Below are 19,704 nucleotides of genomic sequence, written 5' to 3'. Positions count from 1 at the left end.
ATGCACAAAAAATTTAAATATGTTTACAGCTTAAACTGAGAAAGTGCAAAAGCATTCATTTAAACTTGCTAACTTCTTACTTTGACTATGCACTTTGTTCACTATGCTGGAATATTAACTGTAAACTGGTTTAGATGGTAACTGATCATTTGTAATAATATGTGTGTATCATTCTTTGTGTATTCATATAATTTTTCCATAGCAATATAAATCAGTTCTTGGGTCACCGAAATGAACAAGACCACTACTGTGAAAGCAATGTACATGTACCACCTAGTAAAAAGGCTAATCACAGCTGAGGACTAACCTGTGAGAATATTGAATTCAGCCATCCACATGCAGCAGTGAGAAAGTGAAAAGGTCGTCTTGCATTTCCCATGATAAAAATGTCGGAAAATGGTGTTTGGTTCAGCTATGAACTTTATTCAAATGACACAAGAGCTCTATATTGGAAAAATACAAAACGAAAAAGCCACACACAGCCAAAATTAAATATATATGTTTGTGTGGCAGCTGTTAAACACTGCTGAACACAGTGGCTGGACATTACACTGGAGCTATGCACAAACTTTAAACAAGCTTACTTAACAATGTTCTTGAAATTTCTGCAAAGGGAGGAAACCCCCCAAAAAAAAGAAAAATAACATCAGTACACAATAAACTATTTGGGTTGTTTATTTCCCCCCATTACCAGTGTACTAATCCTGCAGTAGTGGTCTGTACACTACAAGGACTACTCTGAAGGAGGCCTATCACTTTTTAAGCTCGGGTGAACGTTGATGTAAAATTGTGCTGTTTGTTTGATGCTTTTAGAACACAGGGATATTGTACTGGATTCTTTGGAAATCTCCCTCTCATTCTGGCGGGAGTGGGGTGGTGATGGTGGTGGTGGTGGTGGTTCCATGTCAAGTATGCTAAATAATGTTATAATAATAATACTACGTCCATTTCTGTGTACGTGTACAGCATTAAGAACATCCTCCTTTCATCTTGAAGAACCTGATACTTTATTGCCATAGTGTGTGACCATTGACACACGTTTTTCCCTATATGATAAGGGAAAGACACAGGAATACATTCAAACAATGTATCCTCCAGCAATGTGTTTCAAGCACATTTTTAGTGCTTTGTTTAAAAGTAATTCATATGTATCAATGTGTTAAATTTTGACTTGGTTTCATCCTCAAAAACATGGAATGGAATTGATTAAAATTTCATATTTAGAGTAACTTTAAAAGGTTACTTTCGAGTGGGGACCAACTTGGTCATTGGATATACTATAATATACAAAAAGGTATTGGCTAACATTGCATCAACTTGATCAATTTTAAAGCCATATCTAACCTTGTAAAGGTGAAATGAGAAGGATTTATATCAACACTTCTAAAGGAGCATATAAGTATATCAAAACTAATGTGTGGGTTTCCATACTCAGTGGGTAGGAGTGTGGCTATCGCTGCAAAGAGGGATTATGGCATTTGTTACCATCTTGTCATTTGAGCAGCATGTCCTCTTGGGAATACAACTCAGAGGACCTTGGTTTCTATTCCCTACAATAAAGCTACTATGAATAACAATATCAAAATATATTTCATGGAAATTTGGGAGCAGAACGCTCCGGTTGTTGTTAAAATGATTTAAGACCTTTGCAGTCAACGAGGAGGTTGGGGAAGCCTGTGCTTACATAAATATCCCCGGAAATCTGAATGATCTTTTTTCCTGGGCATCTTCCGTATGTCACCAACCTACTAAGAACACATGGAATGTTTCTTCTGTACAGCTTCATACTGAACACATTCATTTGCAAACATCTTTAACAGTCATCAAATGAGTAACACCTGAATATCTTTTATAAATGCTGCTTTGAAAATGTTTTTTTTTTTTTTTCGACATGGAATGATGATGTCATGCATCATCGCTGCTGGTCGAGAGGTTTGTCCGTTCCGGGAAGTAGACACCAGAGCAGAAAAGCACTTATTCCAACAACATGGAATGTCATGAGCAAAGGTCAATGTACAAAAGGGAAAGGCAATAGAGTGATGCTTATTGTCTAACTTTCTTCCGCCCCAAAATTAAATTTAAAAAGGCTGCAGACTGGGATCAATCCATGCATGGATACATTCCAAATTACCTGAGTTTACACTTGGGGTGAAATACCTGAAGCAAGACCGTTATGCGGACACTGTACAACAGATGTGGCCATTTTGTTATTTTTCTTTTTCCTTCTTTTTCTTTTTTTTTTTGCATTATATGTTTTAAGTTTCCAAACATAACCTGGATTGAGTGTAAACATAATCCTGAAAAAGTACAGCATTTTTCTTTTCTTTTTTTTCCTATGACATACATGACAGAGCAGTACACAGATTTCAATTCAGACAAGCATATTTTCTTTTCTGGTGATATGGAGCTTATTCATATTGCGAATGCTGGAACTCAGGTCACAGAAAGTATTTGATTAAACAATCTACCAGTTTAAGATGCATGTGCTACCCCCCCACCCCCACATCCTGCAATCCCCAACACTTATTGAAGTGTGTTGTTTTTTTTTTCTTCTCCTTCGTTCTTAGTTTTTTTTTTTCATATGCAAGCAGAGCTGCTTATTACATGGTAAATTTAAAAGAGATGTCTATCCCTGCCAAGAACAGTCTTTAAGAATACGCTAGGAAACACTAAGGACTTTTCTCTGTTGCTGGGAATCCAATGCTATGCCATGCAAAAAAGGGTTCGAAAGAAAGGTGGGGTTCTTCAACGAGGGAAGGGAAGGGGGACTACGGTGTGGGTCGGTTGGGGGTGGCTGGAGAGGACAGATGCCTGCTCTGCCATAGACTAGCTGATGACAAAGTTCTGGGGCTTGGCGTGTGGGTCAGAGGGCGCCTCCTGGTGGTGCACGGCAGGTAACGCAAGTGCCTCTGGGGAGTCGTTTGTGCTGGTGCTGGTGGAGACCTGAGTCGGGGGTGCAGAGGGTGGCTCCATCACCGTGGAGATGGGCCCTTGGTGGTCATCGGCGTCATCCCGGACGGGACCGGGATCGGAGTTTGATGTTAAGAGGGAGGCACCAGGAAGTTTGACGGGACAAAAGGCAGACCCAGTGGGGATGAAGTTCACCTTGTTTTTGTCGGGACATGAGAAGAGAGGGATGCCACTCAACTGCCGAGACCTATGAGAAAAGAGAAAGAAACGTGAGAAGAAAAAGAGATACGTCTCATCTTCAGTGTTGTTCCTGTAATTACTGTGTTTAATTTTCATGTGACAATTTTTAAAAAATGTAATTTTAACCGACACAGCAGGTGTTATGTATCAAAGAACACTTGAAATATTTTTATCACAGCTGCATTCTTTATATAGTTTCACTCTGGTTTACTATAACATGAGAAACACACGAAACTCTCAAAGTGCATGCATATACATGTCAAACTGCACCACGAGGCTATGAATATCAGCCAAATCTTCCAGTTAAAAACCAACCACTACACTGAAACCTTTAGAAACCATTTTCACTGAATGATAACTACCTTTGTGAATTGCTTGATTCGAGAGATTACCTAAAAAGAGTCAAAAGTATTTTCAAAATAAAAGTGTCCTTAGGATTGAAAGAAAGTTAAGTAATAGAATAATTCCTATCAAGAGTGCACAAGGTACAAAGCAGAATTTCCCTGAGGTGAGTATTTATCAGCATATTCAGTATGAGTCAAAGTGATTCCTGATGGATAGATCATTTTTGAATCCATTACAGATTCATGTTCATTTTCTAAGTCTTAAAAATAAGAAAAATGTGATGATTTTTTTAAACATTGCCAGGTATTGTCTGATGTCTACAGGAAAAAAACGGTCTTGTCCAAACTACACACAGTTAATTGCGAGAAACATAAAAACTAAAGATAGGTATCCTTAAAATACCTTGAAGTAATAAGCATGGACATTCCACATATTTTCCCTAACCTTGATTTGTTGCATCGTAACTTTTTATAGCTCATGACTTGTTTGCGTACTCATTATACAGCATTAAAAATAGTCACACAACAAAAGAATATATACAACAGTAGAAAACAGACTGAACTCATCTAAAGCATTTTAAATAGTATGTGTTCAAATTTTGAACCACCCCTAAGATGTTACTTAGGGGTGGCCTCAAAACTGATTCATGCCGCTCTATAATTATATTTATAATTAAAAATGTATAGTTGCATGCTAAATCTGTGTTCTGGTAGGTACAGCACCAAAGCACGAAACGTGGAAGCTCTTTCAGTACTCATACTGAAAATACTTAATTGCTCTTGTGGGTACAGGGAGATTCTTTCATTCTTAGGAAAATTTTGTAAATGAAGATAATCCACCAGTCAGAATTTCTAATGATTAAGTATCACTAACATGAAAAAGTCTAGTTACACATTTCTGCCTAAAGCGCACAGTACGCAATGCTACTTGCTGCCTGTAAATGTCACGTGTGTACATGTTAAAGCATGGCGATTTGATCAAAATGGTCGAGGCCGGTTTGTAGCGGTTTCAGAAGGAGATCGCTCCACAGTACGCGAGGTAGGTGCGCGTGATTGGGCCGCACGCGCCCGTAATTAAAAGAGAGGACGCGGTTAACCCTCCGGTGCGCGAAGCTCTACTCACGTCATCTCCTCAAAGGCTTTGACCCTCTCGCACCCCTCGGGGGGCTCCCGCTTGAACATGTAGCTGTTGTTGGGTTTGGGAGAGGAGGCGAACTTGGGCAGGGGTGAGCTGCTCCCGCTGTCTGTGAGGAGAGCACAACGTTTCAGGGGGATGAGTCGAGATGCACAGCACTGCGGGAAAGTGTGAACTGCTATTTTATCGTACAGCTTTTGTTGCTTTCGTACCAGCCAGTCTCTCCTGTAGGGCTTGGCTATTGCACTTTCGGTCGCTGACCATGCATGTGTGGGATGAGAACCTTTTGCAGGAGCTTGGTTTCTGAAGGTGCACTATGACAGGGTGTACCTGAATTCCGTTGCAAGCTACTCAGTAACTTGCCTATTAGATGTGAAGGGATTACCAAATATTAACACTTTCAAGAAATGAGGGTGCAGCAGTAAGGGAATGGTTAAGCAAATGGGCTTGTAACTCGAGGGTTTGGGGCTCAAATTGCAGGTTCTCATCCCAGGCGGGGCGCTGCCGTTGAGCCCTTGAGCAAGGCACTAAACCTTAACTGCTTCAGTAAAATACCCAGCTGTATAAATAAGCATGTAAAAAAAAAACGTAACGTAAGCTATATTGTTACTCTAGATAAGGGAATCTGCTAAGCAAATAACATAATGTGGCGCATTTGAATTGAGGCTATGGGATCTGCCTTTGCGTGACCCTCCATGGGCTGTTTGAGCGGTTGCTGTATGGGAGGGGACTGCAGGTAGACAAGATCACGATGGAATGCAGCAGCGTGGCGTGGGCCCGTTTGCCCTTCAGGAAGCAAACTTCCATTTCCCCCGCGAGTGCCTTTCTTCTTTCAAGTAGGCCACCACTATCTTTATTCCATCGCCTAATTGTGCCTCAGATTTTTAGATTTGTCGAGGCCTGCTGAAATTTGAATTGCTTGCCTCTACTCACATATCACATATGACTTTTTTATTTTACTAACTGCCTTGTGCAAGGTGCCCTACAGCTGGAGCTATTGTATATTTCTGCTAATAAAAAAAAATATATGGGGTACATTCAACTTATTTTGTTAACATCTATATTTGGGCCATCTCAGTTAGGCAATGTATCTTTATGAGCCCCAAAACAGCTAATTTTACCGTATTCAATTGCATTTAATGCTAATTTGTACTATGGTTTGTTGTGTTAACTGAACGGAAATGGTCGGAGTATCCCTGCCGGTAAGCACGAGCACAAACAGCCCTTCATGCAGGCCAGTCTTTCGCTGCAGACCAGCGTGCTGTGTGAAGCTGGCGGGTCAGCTGATCTGACGCGCGGCGCGGCGCGCTCTCGCCTTTGTCGCGGTCGTACAGCGGGTCCTCGGCGGAGCAGGGGCTGCCGTCGCGCGAGCGCAGCGGGCAGGAGGGCGAGGGGCAGGGCGAGTGGCTGGAGCAGCTGCTGGAGCGCCCGTGGGCCGAGGGCGTCTGCGTGTCCACGCTCCGCGTGCTGCTGCTGCGCTGCTGGGCGGGGCAGGGGGCGCGCCGCCCGTCCGGCACCTCCAGGGACTGCGGGGGGGCAGAGAGGGGTAGGGAAGACACAGGGAGCACAGGAGCACATTACCTCAGCATGTGAAGCTAGCTATGATTCGTTACAGGGGATTGTGCGTAGAATAAATGACACATTTCACTTTAAAGATTCATCACCTCTGGTGAGTGTACAAATAAAGCCACTGTGTGTGTGTGTGTGGGTGTGTGTATGGGCGTGTGTGTGTGTGTGCGTGTGCATGTGTATGGGTGTGTGTGTGTGTATACGTGTGTGTATGTGCGTGTATAGGGATGATTAAATTACCAATTTTTCTTATTATAAAGCATGGAAGAGCTCAACCACTCATAATCGATGGGTCAAAAGCATATTTAGCTGCCCTCTCTTCTTAAGTAACACACGTGTAAACGTTTTGAAAGCATTTAAACGCAACAGCGACGGCAATGACGGTGACCGCGCCGCACGTAAGACACTTCAACTGTGGCCCGACGCCGCCGCACCAATGAAAATGGCCGCAGCCTCCGGCGTGAGGCTCGCCGTGACCTTGAGACGACCTCCGGCAGGGGCGCGGTCGGCGATGCGGCGGAGCTCTGGGGAGAGAGGCCGTAAGTCACGGCGAGGCGCGGAGCGTGCCGGAGCGCAGGGCGGGCTGGCCGCAGCCATGCAGGCCCGCTCCGCTTTAATGCGCCGCGTCATGCGGAATTTACGGCCTTCCCCCGGCCTCCGCAATGCGATTCAGGCTCCCAGCAGCACGTCACGTCCTTACCAGGGCTGGAACCAGCGCCAGCAGCACGGAGCTCTCATAGCGCGATGCCGGGGCGTGCACACACACACACACACACACACACACACACACACACACACACAAACACACACACACACCACACACACACACACACACACACACACAACACACCCACCGCATACACACACACACGCATACACCACACACCACGCACCACACACACACACACACGCATACAACACACACACACACACACACACACGATACACACACACACACACACACACGCATACACACACACACACACACACCACACGCACACACGCAACACACCACCACACACCATCACACACACACGCATACACACACACACACACACACACACACACGCCACTACACACACACCACACACACACACACACACCCATACACACACCACACACACACAACACACACAACACACACACACACATACACACACGCACACACACACACACAACACACCACACACACGACATACACACATACACACACACGCACACACCAACCACACCAGACACACACACACACCGCGCACACACACACACACACACGCATGCATACACACACAAACACACACTCACACACACACACACGCACACACACACACACACCCGCCACAACACACGCACACACACACACACGCATGCAGACACACACGCACACACACATGCACACACTCACACACGCACACACACACTCGCACACACACAGACACGCATGCATACACACATGCACACACACACACACACACACACACACACACACATACATACACACTCACACACACACATACACACACACGCACACACATTCGCACACACTCGCACACACGCACGCTCACACACACTCACACACACCTACACACATACACACACACACACACACATACACACACATACACACACACACACATGCACACACACGCACACGCACACACACACACCCCATGCCATCAGGTGAAGCAGGATACACACTTCAGTAATGCAGACCATCCCTCTCAAAAAATTTGTCCAGACTTTTTTTCATTTTTTAAAATGCTGCACCGTACTGTATTTGTGTGCGCGTGGATCTGTTTGAATACATAAATATGTGTATGCATGCATGCATGCAGGCAAGTGCGTGTGTTTGTGTATTGGCACGTCTTGGAGGCTTTGTGCATGAATGCGTGTGAATCTAGGCATGCAAGTATGCACGTGTGTCTGTATATGATTGTGTGTGCGTGTGTGTTTACATGTGTGAGTGCGTGTGCATGAGTGTGTGAGTGTGTGTGCACGTTTGTTTGTGTCTGTGTGTGTGCGCATGTGTGTACCTTCAGTTCCTCCCTCTCTCCGTTGTCTCTGATGAAGACCCTCTCCAGCTCGTGGTTGATCCCCTCCATGCTGCTGGGCACTCGTGAGATGGAGGACTTTGGCACGGTGATGTTGGACAGCAGCACGGGGACTGACTTTGCCCCCGGCTGTGGAAGACACAAGCAGCCCTGTCACCCACAGGAGGAATGCTGGTAGACAGAGTGCTGTCCTGCTGGCCAGAATCAGAGCTCTTTACGTTACCCTGCATACATACATAAGGTGCCCAGAGGCCATCCAACTGATGACACAGCTAAAAAACGGCACTGAAAGCATGTTTATATCTATACATGCACGCAACGCTAAACAAACAGGGGCCTATAGCGCTTTGAGTCAACCGTGAAAATGTGCTGTACACTGTGTCATTTTTACAATGCTTACACACAGTTAATAGCTGTACGCATTCTCCAAGAAGGTTTTTATTTCCTTGTCAAAAATATGCCCTGGACTGCCTGTTCTCTCCACCAACAATGTTGTTTTACACATAAAGACATTATTTTCCACAGCAGTCATTTATTGTGACAACAATATGGCATTTTAATATTCCCTCACACAGTGTCAATACTCCTGAGAAAACTCCTCAGCGGCAAGGCATGTCCAGACATGTCTATCTCTCTCTCTCGCTCTCTCTCTCTCTCTCTCTCCTTCCCGCTCATGTTTTTGCCCCCCCCCCCCCCCCCAGGATATGGGTTGGTAAGCACACACTGTTCATAGCCGGACAATGGGGACTGTGGGCTCATGATTTTTTCACTTGATTTAACGGGCGATACAGTTGTACTGCTGTTAGCTGTCAGAAAATCAGGAGGTGGCATACTTTGGGAAAAAATAAATGATTTAAGATCAAAGGCGACAGACAACTCTCCCAGACTAGTTGACAGTAGCACGCAATTAAAAACAGCAATCATGCTGCATTGATAAAAAAAACCCTGGTGAAAGAGTCACGCCCTTAAACCAGATATGACCATCATGGGAAGCCAAGGCACAGGAGAGACCAGACATTTCACTTGGTGAGGGCAAAGGATGATTGACAACACAATGGAGGGTGGGAGGGTGCCGTCTCCCTGGCGATGATCGCCATGGAGAGTGAAGCGCATGTTGGTGCCAAGCGGATGCATGGCAGTCATTTTGAGCCTTCAGGCTGCACTGGACTGACCTGGGCTTGGCTTGGCGCGCTGTGCGCCCCCTGCTGGGGGGAGTGCCTCTCCTTCTCCTTGCTCTGGCGGCCGCCCTGCTTGCTGCGTTGCAGCTGCTGTCTAAGCTTGGCAATCTGCTGGAGAGAGAGAGAGAGAGAGAGAGAGAGACAGAGAGACAGAGAGGGGGGAGACAGGAAGAGATGAGCAAGGGAGAGACTCCATCCACCCATTACTTTTTACTGGCTTTCCAGAATGAAAATCCATGTCCTTGTACAGTGTTCATTAAGCATTAGAGTGCAGTCTTACCAGTACATTAGGAGTTTAACTGAAAGGAGCAGGGTTCAGCACAAATGTTCACAGGCTCATACACTCACAGCACGTGCACAGCTAACACTTCTGTGTGTGGTTGCTTGGATGAGTAAACACACTACTCTTGAGTAACCATTTTTGGTTCTGAAAGCAACACCACCACACGGTCCCAGGGTCCACATGCTTATTTTCTGAACTGGATCCAGACTGGCTGACTGGGCAGGCCCAAACGGCTCTCTTATATGGTAAGAATAACCATGAAGATAATTCGAGCTTGAAAACCATTTCATATTTAGAGGACACCACCATTAGGGCTGGAGAAGATCACAAAAAAAAACACAACTCCCACCGGAGTAAATAAATCTGGTGCGGTCTCTGACCTGAGGTAACCCATATCCACAAGCAGTGCGTGTTTCCCTCGGACCGAAAAAACGCACAGGGATGTTTAACAGGCCCTGCTTTTAGCAGAGTCATAATGGGAATTTGGGAAATCGTGCCGCTGTAAAAAGTAAATGACTCATTGCAGAGTTGCTGTAGCTGCAGATCATCTGGAAAAAGTGAAAGGGAAGAGGTGCAATTTGACAGCAGGGGAGAAGCCTTCCAGCAAAGAACAGAGAAGGGCAGAGACATACTTATTACTAATAAAGGATATTCCAAATCAACGTATCAATACATTTAAGAACAAATGATCCAAGCACGTACAAAGTTTAATGCATAGCTTAGAGGTTACTGTCATAATGCAGACTCCCGGCTTCAGTCAAAGGGTTGTATTTATAGACTAGGTGCTGGGAGAAAGAAGCCTTTTCCTCGTTGTTGCTTTCACAGTGGCAACTGAACAACGCCATTCTGACTCAGAGCACATTTCCAAACTCCTGAATCTGCATACATCTGCTGGATAAAAAAAAACATGTGGCAGGGCATGCCTCAGAAAGGTTGTCTGGCTGCTCTTGCGTGTCGTAAATAGAGGCAGGTCAGGGAAATGGCTGCCGTGGAGCCACTAAGTGCATATGAGGATCAATACTGACAAGTTCAGACATGGTCTGTTTATGTTTTTTTTTTAGCGATGGGGGGGGGGAGGTGCAGTTCTTTAAAGCTAAAAAACCATAAAAGATATTCGACATTTAATTACAGCAATTATAAGCTTGGGCTAGGCAGGTATCGTGTTGCAATAGCATTTGTCGCTTTCTGCAAAAAAATCCTGTATTGCAGGATAGTTTGGATCCACTGTATGCTTTTATTTTCAACATCACACTGACCTGAGTATACGGGTACCAGAAAATGTCTGTTGAAATTTCTATCTACTTTTCTTACGGATTTGATTGAGTCAAATAAAGAACGAGTTACAGTATGGCTTTATTCAACTAAAGCACAATTTAAAACATCAAAAAATAAAGTTAGGTACATTTGCTCTAATGGCATCTTCAATACCACTCTTCATCGGTATTAATGTGCTGGGTATTTGTGAGCTCAGTTTACGGATGTCCTACATACATCTCTCCCCTGAAGGTCTCATGCTAATCGTGCTTAGCATACATGCAAAGCCAAGTCTAAAACCTGGCTCCAGATGACCGGACATGTGCAATCAGTTCGGCTGATCTTTCAAAGACCTTTCATTCATTTAAAAAATGAAGACGGCACACTAATTCTCTGAATAAAAAGTCCAGGCTAGTGTAAGCACAACACCTTGTGCTGAGAAACTGGCTTTGCTCCACCTCGGTCTGCACGTCTGATGAATCACAGCGATAAATGCTCAAGAACCTTTGTTACTGAACGGCTTGACACCGCACATTCTTTTTTTCCCTCCTTTATTGTTCTGGAGCAAACTAGCGAGGGTGCATAAATCCAAGCAGGTTTCAGCTGTTGCAAGGGGAAGTGGGCAGGTATGCAGGAGATAGGGCAATCGTCATTCCCCTTGTGGGCATATCAGCAGTGCGGAACTGAGAAAGGCTGATAAGGGCCCTTTTCACGTGCTTCCCCAATGAAATTTGAGGAAGAGCAATCATTTATATATAGAATGTGGGGCAGAATACTAAAAGGAGAATAGCTTGGTGTGGTTTTACAGCTTGCCGTATCTTAGATTTTTTTTTAAAATAGCAGCAGTGCTTGTAATACTCAATGGAGATTTTGGCATTTGTTTGGTCGCTAGAGGAGTTACAGTACTGTACCACTACTTCAGTGGGGCTCTCTTCTTTGGGTTTAATGCTTAAACTTTGGTTTTTAGTTGTATTGACTAGTTGTATCCTATTATTCCTGAGACTTGGTAAGCTTTAAACAATTTTATGTCCCCAGAACTAAGAAATCAAGAGTAATGGCTATATGCACTTGTTTAAAGAGCGATGTGCTGTAAAATGCAGAAGACATTCTCAGCAATTGAATTACACTGGCTGAGATCAAAAATATTCACACATGCATGCACACACACACACACACACACACACACACACACACACACAGAAAGCTGAGGAGCTCTGGCCCTGAAAAAAGGCCTGAGGAACAGGGTTATTCTGGCTCAACAGCTCACAAACACTCGATGATGCAGTTGTGACATACGTAAGTTACGCTCCCACCCACATTTTCACCATCGTAATTTGCATGCCTTTCCAGGAGAACCAGAAGAGCTCCACTACATAGAGACACAGGACCAAGCAATGTGCACAGTGAAATGTGGGTATACACACAATACACACACACACACACACACACACACACACGGACACACACGCACACACACACAGACACACACATACACACACACACATACAAACACACACACACACACACGCATACACACAGACACACGGCTCTCGCGTTACCTCTTTGAGCTGGTCGGCGCTGCTCCATGACGCAGAGCATTGGTGCATGCCCCTCTTCTCCCCTCACACACACACACACACACACACACACATGGCTCTGCTGTTACCTCTTTGAGCTGGTCGGCGCTGCCCCATGACGCAGAGCGTTGGTGCATGCCCCTCTTCTCCCCTCCTTCCTCAGTCCAGCAGCCGGGCGTCTGGGAACACAAAATCAGCCGGTAATAAAAGCACCCACATCCCCTCTCCCAGGATCCGGGTCAGGAAGGCTGGGCTCGGGAGTTCCTGTTTCTGAAGAGATACAGTACGCTGGGGAGGGAGTCTCCCTGCAGTATAGCCATCTCATATCAAAGAAAAATTATCGGGGGGAGAGGAGAGAGAAAGTGACATCGCAGAATGTCCAAAACAGGATGCTCAGGTCACCTCGGACAATGGTGTTAGTTTAGCGAATTACAGAATCACGCTGAATAACCGATTGTGTGTGGCAGTTGCTACGAACGCAATACAGAGCTAAAAATGAAACAAAGGGTGAATCTACTGAGGCTCAGTACGCCTCCTTGCTGGCAGGGCTTGTTCCATCTAGTAAAGCACATTCCAGCCTAAATATGGGCTGAATCTTTCCACTAACTGATCGGATCTCTGTAGACTCCTCTTTTTTTCCAACAAAGCTGGACTTGTGCAGAGGAGAGGGCTGACCACCTGGAAGGCTGAATTCATTCAGTTTCACCACTGGTCTCCCATCTGAGGACAATAATGACGTCGAGGGGAGATGAGCGATTCTCGTTTCTCAAATAAAATCTCCCATTTAAAACATATTTTGTTAAACCTGTACTAGAGTGGTATTAAAAATGATCTTGATGCAAATGAGAAAGCAATTCAAAGTCATCCCGTGCCGCCAGGGCTTATGGGTAAATGGAGAGCGGGACAGTGAACACAGCGGCCAGCAACGGGGCAACAAGTGAATCCTGCAAAAGCAGCACAAGCGCCGCACTGTGAAGGTCCACAGAGAAACTCTCAAACGAGCGTGGGCAGTGGAATCGAGGGAGGACTCTAAATGCCAATGTCCTTAGACTGACTCCTGGCAGAACCCCTCCAGAGAAAATGTGCCGTTTGACAAGCAGGGAAAAGCGAGAGCGAATGGCTTTCGCCGGAGCTCTGAGGCCGCTTATCGGCGAGCAGCGGGCTTTAAAGGGCCGTTTGTCCTGGGAGAAAGACGCCTCTGTCCTCGGGACCGCGCGGACCCCGGCCCGAGCGCCGAGCCCCTTTTTTAGCAGCGCCCGTGGAATCACTGGGAGACGCTTCTGCCAGAAGTCAAGTGCGAAGATCTTTCAGCAGACAGATCAGCGGCGCTGTAGGGTGAAGGCCTGCACTGTAAAGACGGGTTTTTTCCACTTCTCTAGTTTAATACAGTGAGGACATAACACAACTGGTAGATTGTCAACTGCCAACCACAGCGCAAGATAAAACAAACCAAACTCTGTACTTTCAGTAACGTGCATTTGTGCTCATGCAAATCTAACGTGTCCACAACTCAGAGTCCCCATCTGGGAGACATTGTGTGTGTAATGTGATCTCTCAGGTAGCCTGTTCTTTGCTTTTACAGCTATGCTTTCAGTGGCAAATCACACACACCCATCCACCCACACACGCACGCACACAAAAAAACGCACACACGCATTATACAAATGTAACCGTGTGGTTGGAGCAACGCCAAAAACAGTAAAACAACTCATTAACGTTTGATTTGGCAAGAAAAGTGGTTTAAGCGTATAAACAGTGTGATTTGGGTTCCTCCTGGGGAATAAACGCATTACGGTGAGTCAAACACGTTATGCGATGTTTGACCCGCTTGTTTAAAGAGCAACGATCAGAGCTTATGAATCCTTTTTACATACACACATTTCCCACTCCAAAAGTATACCAAACAGACAGAACCCAGCACGAGTCTTCAAAGGGCAACAACAGGAACGTGATATTAATACACAAGAAGAGCAAAAAGAAAGAGCGCCTCATTCCAAGCAACTAAAAATAATCAGCAGACACACCTTGCGGCTGTTTTAAATGGTCTTACTCCACGCGCTAGGCTACACTTCTGCATTTCCATATTTGCACAGGACTGCATAACCTTGAGGTCAGACGCGAGGCTAGGCTACGCTGATTCTCGGTGATGAGAGTGTAACGTGCTGCTCTTCGCCGGCGGGCGTAACGCGCAGTAAAAACAGGATGCTTGTGGTCTGACTGACATCACTCGGCTGCAGAGCGCGCTTCTGCGTGGAAACAAAAAAAAACACACAGGCCTCACATGTGACCCGAACGCAGGAGCGCACGCAGACGCGTCTCCTGTTCCGCAGAGGCAGATTCACACCTTTCTATCGCGGGCAGCGTTCTCTGTTCCTCCAAAGTGTGCGAGAGCCTTTAATAAGCGGCAGGCCTCGCGTGCTCTGCGCGTTGCGGTGCCGTGATAAAGAACGGAGAGAGACGGCGCTGCGACAGAGCGGAGAAAAGATTCAGCCCATACTGCGCACACACGCGCCCATTATATCGAGGCTTCAGGATTAACAAGATCCGCCCTAAAACGTCTATATTTCTTTCCCTCTCGCACACGGACACACAGACGCAGACAAACACAGCACGCACACACAGGCACAAAGACAATAGGCCCGTACGCAGGCTGCGCTAGGAACCAGGCCTATCATTAAACCCATTTCACATGCGCACGCACACACGCAAGCGCTAAATCTTGGCTTCAGTGTGAACCAGGACTTTAAACTGTCACATCACACAGGTCTGTGCACATACAGACATGCACAGCTCGGTACGAACCACACAATGAAATGTGCCGTCGCACGTTAAACGTGGCTAGACAAGGCCATCATTCTCAGATGAATACCTCAAACATTTTGTGTAGGTCCTAAAAGCTCTGTCCAAATCCTACAAGAAGGACTGGTGTTCCGTGAGATGTCCAGTGCAGAGCCTAATGAATGCAGTCCTCCCTCCAAAGCTGTAGCAACAATGGCTACAAATTGCCACTGTCTCACTGTCATTTACACTTTTGACAACAATCTTATTTGCAGAAACGTACACGGCTTAGGCTACTTTCTTTTACACACAGTCCATTTATACAAGTGGATATTTGTAATTTATTAACTGAAAACATTCAGGTTAAATATCTTGCTCAGTGATACAAAAGCAATCTCCCCACATGTGAATCAAACCTACAACCTGTATGATACAAACCCAGTCCCCTAACCATTATTCCACACTGCTGTGGTCATCATCATCATCACCACCCTGACAAAAATGGAATATACTGTACTATAGACATTAGACCTTTTGTGTGTTTTTAATACTTTTCTCCAATGGCCAATCATAGACAGACATCGCTTATTGTAGAAGCCTCTATGGATTTATGAGAGGGCAGACAAGCACACATTCTCCAGAGTATGCCATGCCAGGAGCTGCTTCTAATCGCAGCGCAGTTTGCAAGTCGGGCATGCGCAGACGTTGGCACACGATGAGGAACCGGTGATCCCGGCTGTCTGAAATCCTCCCATCCCCAGTGTGACACCACAGCCAACTGCAGCACAGACTACGCCGTGAGTCCGTGACTCGCAACTTAAATGTATTTTCAGTGCGTTTCGTTTCTTTAAGGGCATGATCGTCAACACCACCATTACCATTCACGTACTGTACAAAAGTTATCAGGAACACAAACATTCTTTTGATAGGTAGAGAACTAATCTGCAGTAAAGCTGGGGTACTTCCGGCAATTAAACCAAACCAACATCAATATCAAATGACTTTAAACAATGAAGGCGTCAGTTTTCCTAAGGAACAATTTCACTATGACACGTTCTCCATTTGCTGCTATCAGTGACCGCATCCAACCTTGCCGCCAATGTTGTACTGCCGTCCCCACAAAACAATGACACTTCCCTCTCGCAACTGTGCACTCGCAACCACTTGTGCAAAACAACGGCCATTGTGTCGCTGGAATAAACAGAAACTTTACAGAATTAAACTCATCTGTGTTCGGCAGGCTTCTGCCGGAATGCTTTGCAGTCAGGCACGTTGTATCCAGACGGCAGACCTTCAGCTCCGTGCTGATATGTGTTTATTTGTAATGGACAGTTCTGACCTCCTGACCCCATGACCACTGTCCTATTGTACGGGAGCCGATCTGGCCCGAGTGACATCCTGTCTGGAGCGGTTTGGGACGAGGGAATGCGTGGATCCCGATGTCACGGTCAGATACGGGTCTCATACAGCGCTGCTGAAATGCTGACACATCGCTGTCCTGGCGGTTTTATCTTGTGTCGACGCATCAACTGTATAGGCCTGATACTGAATGACATGAAGAAAATCAGTGGGTGGCAACTCTAACAGGTGCCATTTCTGCCCTCATTACAAATTAGGAATACTAAATGATTCACGTCATTTCCCTGTGAATAGCCCAGATGTTCCAGGTGAAGCATAGTATAAGAGTCAAATAAGTTCGCTGCTTTAAACGGGTCTTAAATGACTTGAGACTCCGTAATTGTATTATAACTGCTATTGTCATCACTACTGCTCTTAGTACTATACTCTTATTCAGCGTGGGCTTTAGAGAGCATTAGAAGATTTCACAAACTTCCTTTTGAGTGGTTCCATTTTGCGGTCGAGGAAACGGAGCCTTTGTCAGCGCCGCTGAAAAAAAAGCAGGGGCTCAGCAGCTGGAACGCAGGCTGACTGCTTCCGCAGCACCTGCGCCCGTCTACCTGGCGATTCACCGGGCTGAGCCGCGGCCGCCTGCACTGAAACAACACAGAAAGCGCCTCACGCTAACAATGCAGGCCGTCGCCGTGGCGGCGCCCGCGTGACTCCACGGAGGCTCGGGCCCCGTCGGCGGGCGGCGCGACTCGGGCCGGCTCCCTTCAGCCGGCCCCATTAGCATATGTATGGGCTTTAGCCGCGGGGCGCCGCGCCACAAAAGGGCCGTGGAGGAGGGACAGGTGGCCGGGCGAGGCCGGGCGCAGTGTGATCCCCCCGCCGGAGGTGCAGGCCCCGCGCGGGACAGGTGCAAGCTGAGTGCTTCCCCTTCACAGACTCTTTTCATTTCCGTTTGTCCTCCGCAACTTTTCTTTTTTTTTCTCCTTCTCCTTCTCCTTCTCCTTTCTTTCCCCGGCGCTCGCGCAGCGCGCATAAAAGGCCCGCTTTTGTCCCCCGGCCCGTTTTGTTAGAGACGTGTTAAGAAGGGCCGGGTGCCGCAGGTTTCTCTCCTGAATGGACGTAGCCGCCGGCGACCGCGCAAATTTCCGCGGCTACCCGTGACCCGCAGCGGTGTGGCCTGTCACAGAAGGCCGCAGGATTGAATCCCGCGTGTGGCACAGCCGTGGGGCCTCTGAGTGGGGTGCGTTAACCGAACTGCCTCAGATAATGTCCAACTGTTCACCCTGAAAAATCAGTCTGCGCCCTCAGTCTGCTAACTCGTGACCTGTAGGCCCGCTAAACCCTAAGCTAAACCTCTCCCCCAATGCAAAGTGATACACACTGAGGGTTAAAGAAACAAAATAAAAGGGACGTACATCTCACAGCTAGCTCACCTCCCACACAACAGATTTCTGAAATAACTTAAAACAGCAGCCAGAGATGATCTTATCAATCGCAAACTGACACTGTAAATAAGCTCCTTCAAAAAAACAACAACAACAGATCCATCATTTCAACCTGTACTATATTGTTGTGGTTTTTTTTTTCACCTCAAAAATGTTTACTGAAGAAATTAAATTTTGACAGTGCACATATAGACCAGTGTTTTATTGGCAGTTAAATGATAAACAGGAAGTAGGAAAGGGCCGTACCTGCGTGGCCTTGTCCTTCATGCAGGAGGGGTAGTGCACATGAGGGTCGCGGGGCCACTGCCCGGTGAGGTAGGGGCCCATGATGGTGTCCAGGGAAGACGTCCGTCGGATGGTGTTGGAGCTCCGCACTTGCTGGGACTTGGACCTCTCCACTGCAAGACAGAGGGAGGGATAACGCGTGCCACATGGCGCTCTTGAAAATGTACCAAATTGCTCACTAAAGAAACCAGGCTGCAACAAATTGAACTTCAAACCTCTAAGGAGTCATTCCCATCACAAGTCAATTACTCATCTATTGGGAATCAAACAACACTAGGTATAACTATAAACAGACGTAATACATACACATAGGGGCCTACTATACATAATATACACATAGATGTACACGCACACACTTTGCACACATTTGGAAATAATCACTGCCTTCAACGCCTGCCTTCAATCAGCCAGAAGTATAGCTGGACTTCAATGTCTGCCTTGAATCAACAAGCAGTGTAGCTGGACTTAAGAATTGATTGACCAATGAATGGCCTCTCACTGAGAGACAAATCAGTCAATGCCAGTGGCTTCCCCACGTCCTATTCAGAATGCTGCCATTGTCATCGGACCCCTAGCGTTAGTCATTTAACCTAGCACACAAATCCACAAAAACACATGCAGCTGTGCAACTGCGTCTCGTCCACTCTGCCAGCTATGGAGGGCAGCACATGCTGCATTTACCAAATCAACCAGAGGAGGTGCTATTGAGTAAAGGGGCAGGGATATCCAAGCTACAGCTGAAGCTGTGGGCTCCCATAGGGCCTCAGGTCAATCAGGTCACGGCGGCACAGGCTGTAGAGCACAGCAGTCCAGCAAAGCACAGGAGTCCGACAAAATAGCTCTGATATAGGCACCACTAGGGAGCCCTGAACATTTCACACTCAGACCATCCGACTCGTGAGCAGAGTTAAAGGATTTCCAGTCAGATGAAAGGGAGACTGAAAGCCTTGATGTTGTTTGGAACCATTATCAATGCCGGCAGAGGGAGGATCGAAGACAGGGAGAGATACATTTCTAAGACAATTACAGTCTATCACACAAGGCCAACCTCCTCAGTGGGTAGTTATACAACATTAGGCTTAAGTGCTAAGTTTTAACGGCTTAAGCACGCAGTAAGTAGATAGCTCACTCAATCATCAACAGTTTGAGGATGTTGCCAAAAGCATCTCAGCACAGTGTAGGCTAACACTATTTGCCTTTCAAACACATCGTCCAGTAGCTGGAAAAGGCTAAACATATTCTAGAGTCACATTCAGTGACTTCTGCTTGGATATGTCCTCCGCACAGATCTTCCAGAGAGGGAAGCTA

At 46.3% G+C, this 19,704-nt stretch overlaps 1 protein-coding gene across 2 annotated transcripts in view; it reads right to left on the bottom strand.

The window, feature by feature from the left end:
• Positions 1-402: 402 nt before the first annotated feature.
• Positions 403-19,704, bottom strand: part of LOC135262527 (glucocorticoid-induced transcript 1 protein) — a 34,169-nt gene continuing 14,867 nt past the window's right edge. Inside the window, exons 2-8 of one of the 2 annotated variants that reach the window (XM_064349545.1) lie at positions 18,358-18,509; positions 12,628-12,717; positions 9,419-9,535; positions 8,229-8,375; positions 5,945-6,155; positions 4,618-4,738; positions 403-3,157 (exon numbers count right to left, since the gene is read on the bottom strand). In XM_064349545.1, coding sequence (XP_064205615.1) covers positions 2,827-3,157; positions 4,618-4,738; positions 5,945-6,155; positions 8,229-8,375; positions 9,419-9,535; positions 12,628-12,717; positions 18,358-18,509 — 1,169 coding nt within the window. In that variant the 3' untranslated portion in view covers positions 403-2,826. The remainder of the gene's footprint in view (positions 3,158-4,617; positions 4,739-5,944; positions 6,156-8,228; positions 8,376-9,418; positions 9,536-12,627; positions 12,718-18,357; positions 18,510-19,704) is intronic. The other variant, XM_064349553.1, reaches the window with a different exon arrangement.

Source organism: Anguilla rostrata, chromosome 1, assembly GCF_018555375.3.
Source record: "Anguilla rostrata isolate EN2019 chromosome 1, ASM1855537v3, whole genome shotgun sequence".
In the NCBI taxonomy this organism is placed as follows: domain Eukaryota; kingdom Metazoa; phylum Chordata; class Actinopteri; order Anguilliformes; family Anguillidae; genus Anguilla; species Anguilla rostrata.
This window is presented reverse-complemented; position numbering and strand designations above follow the sequence as displayed.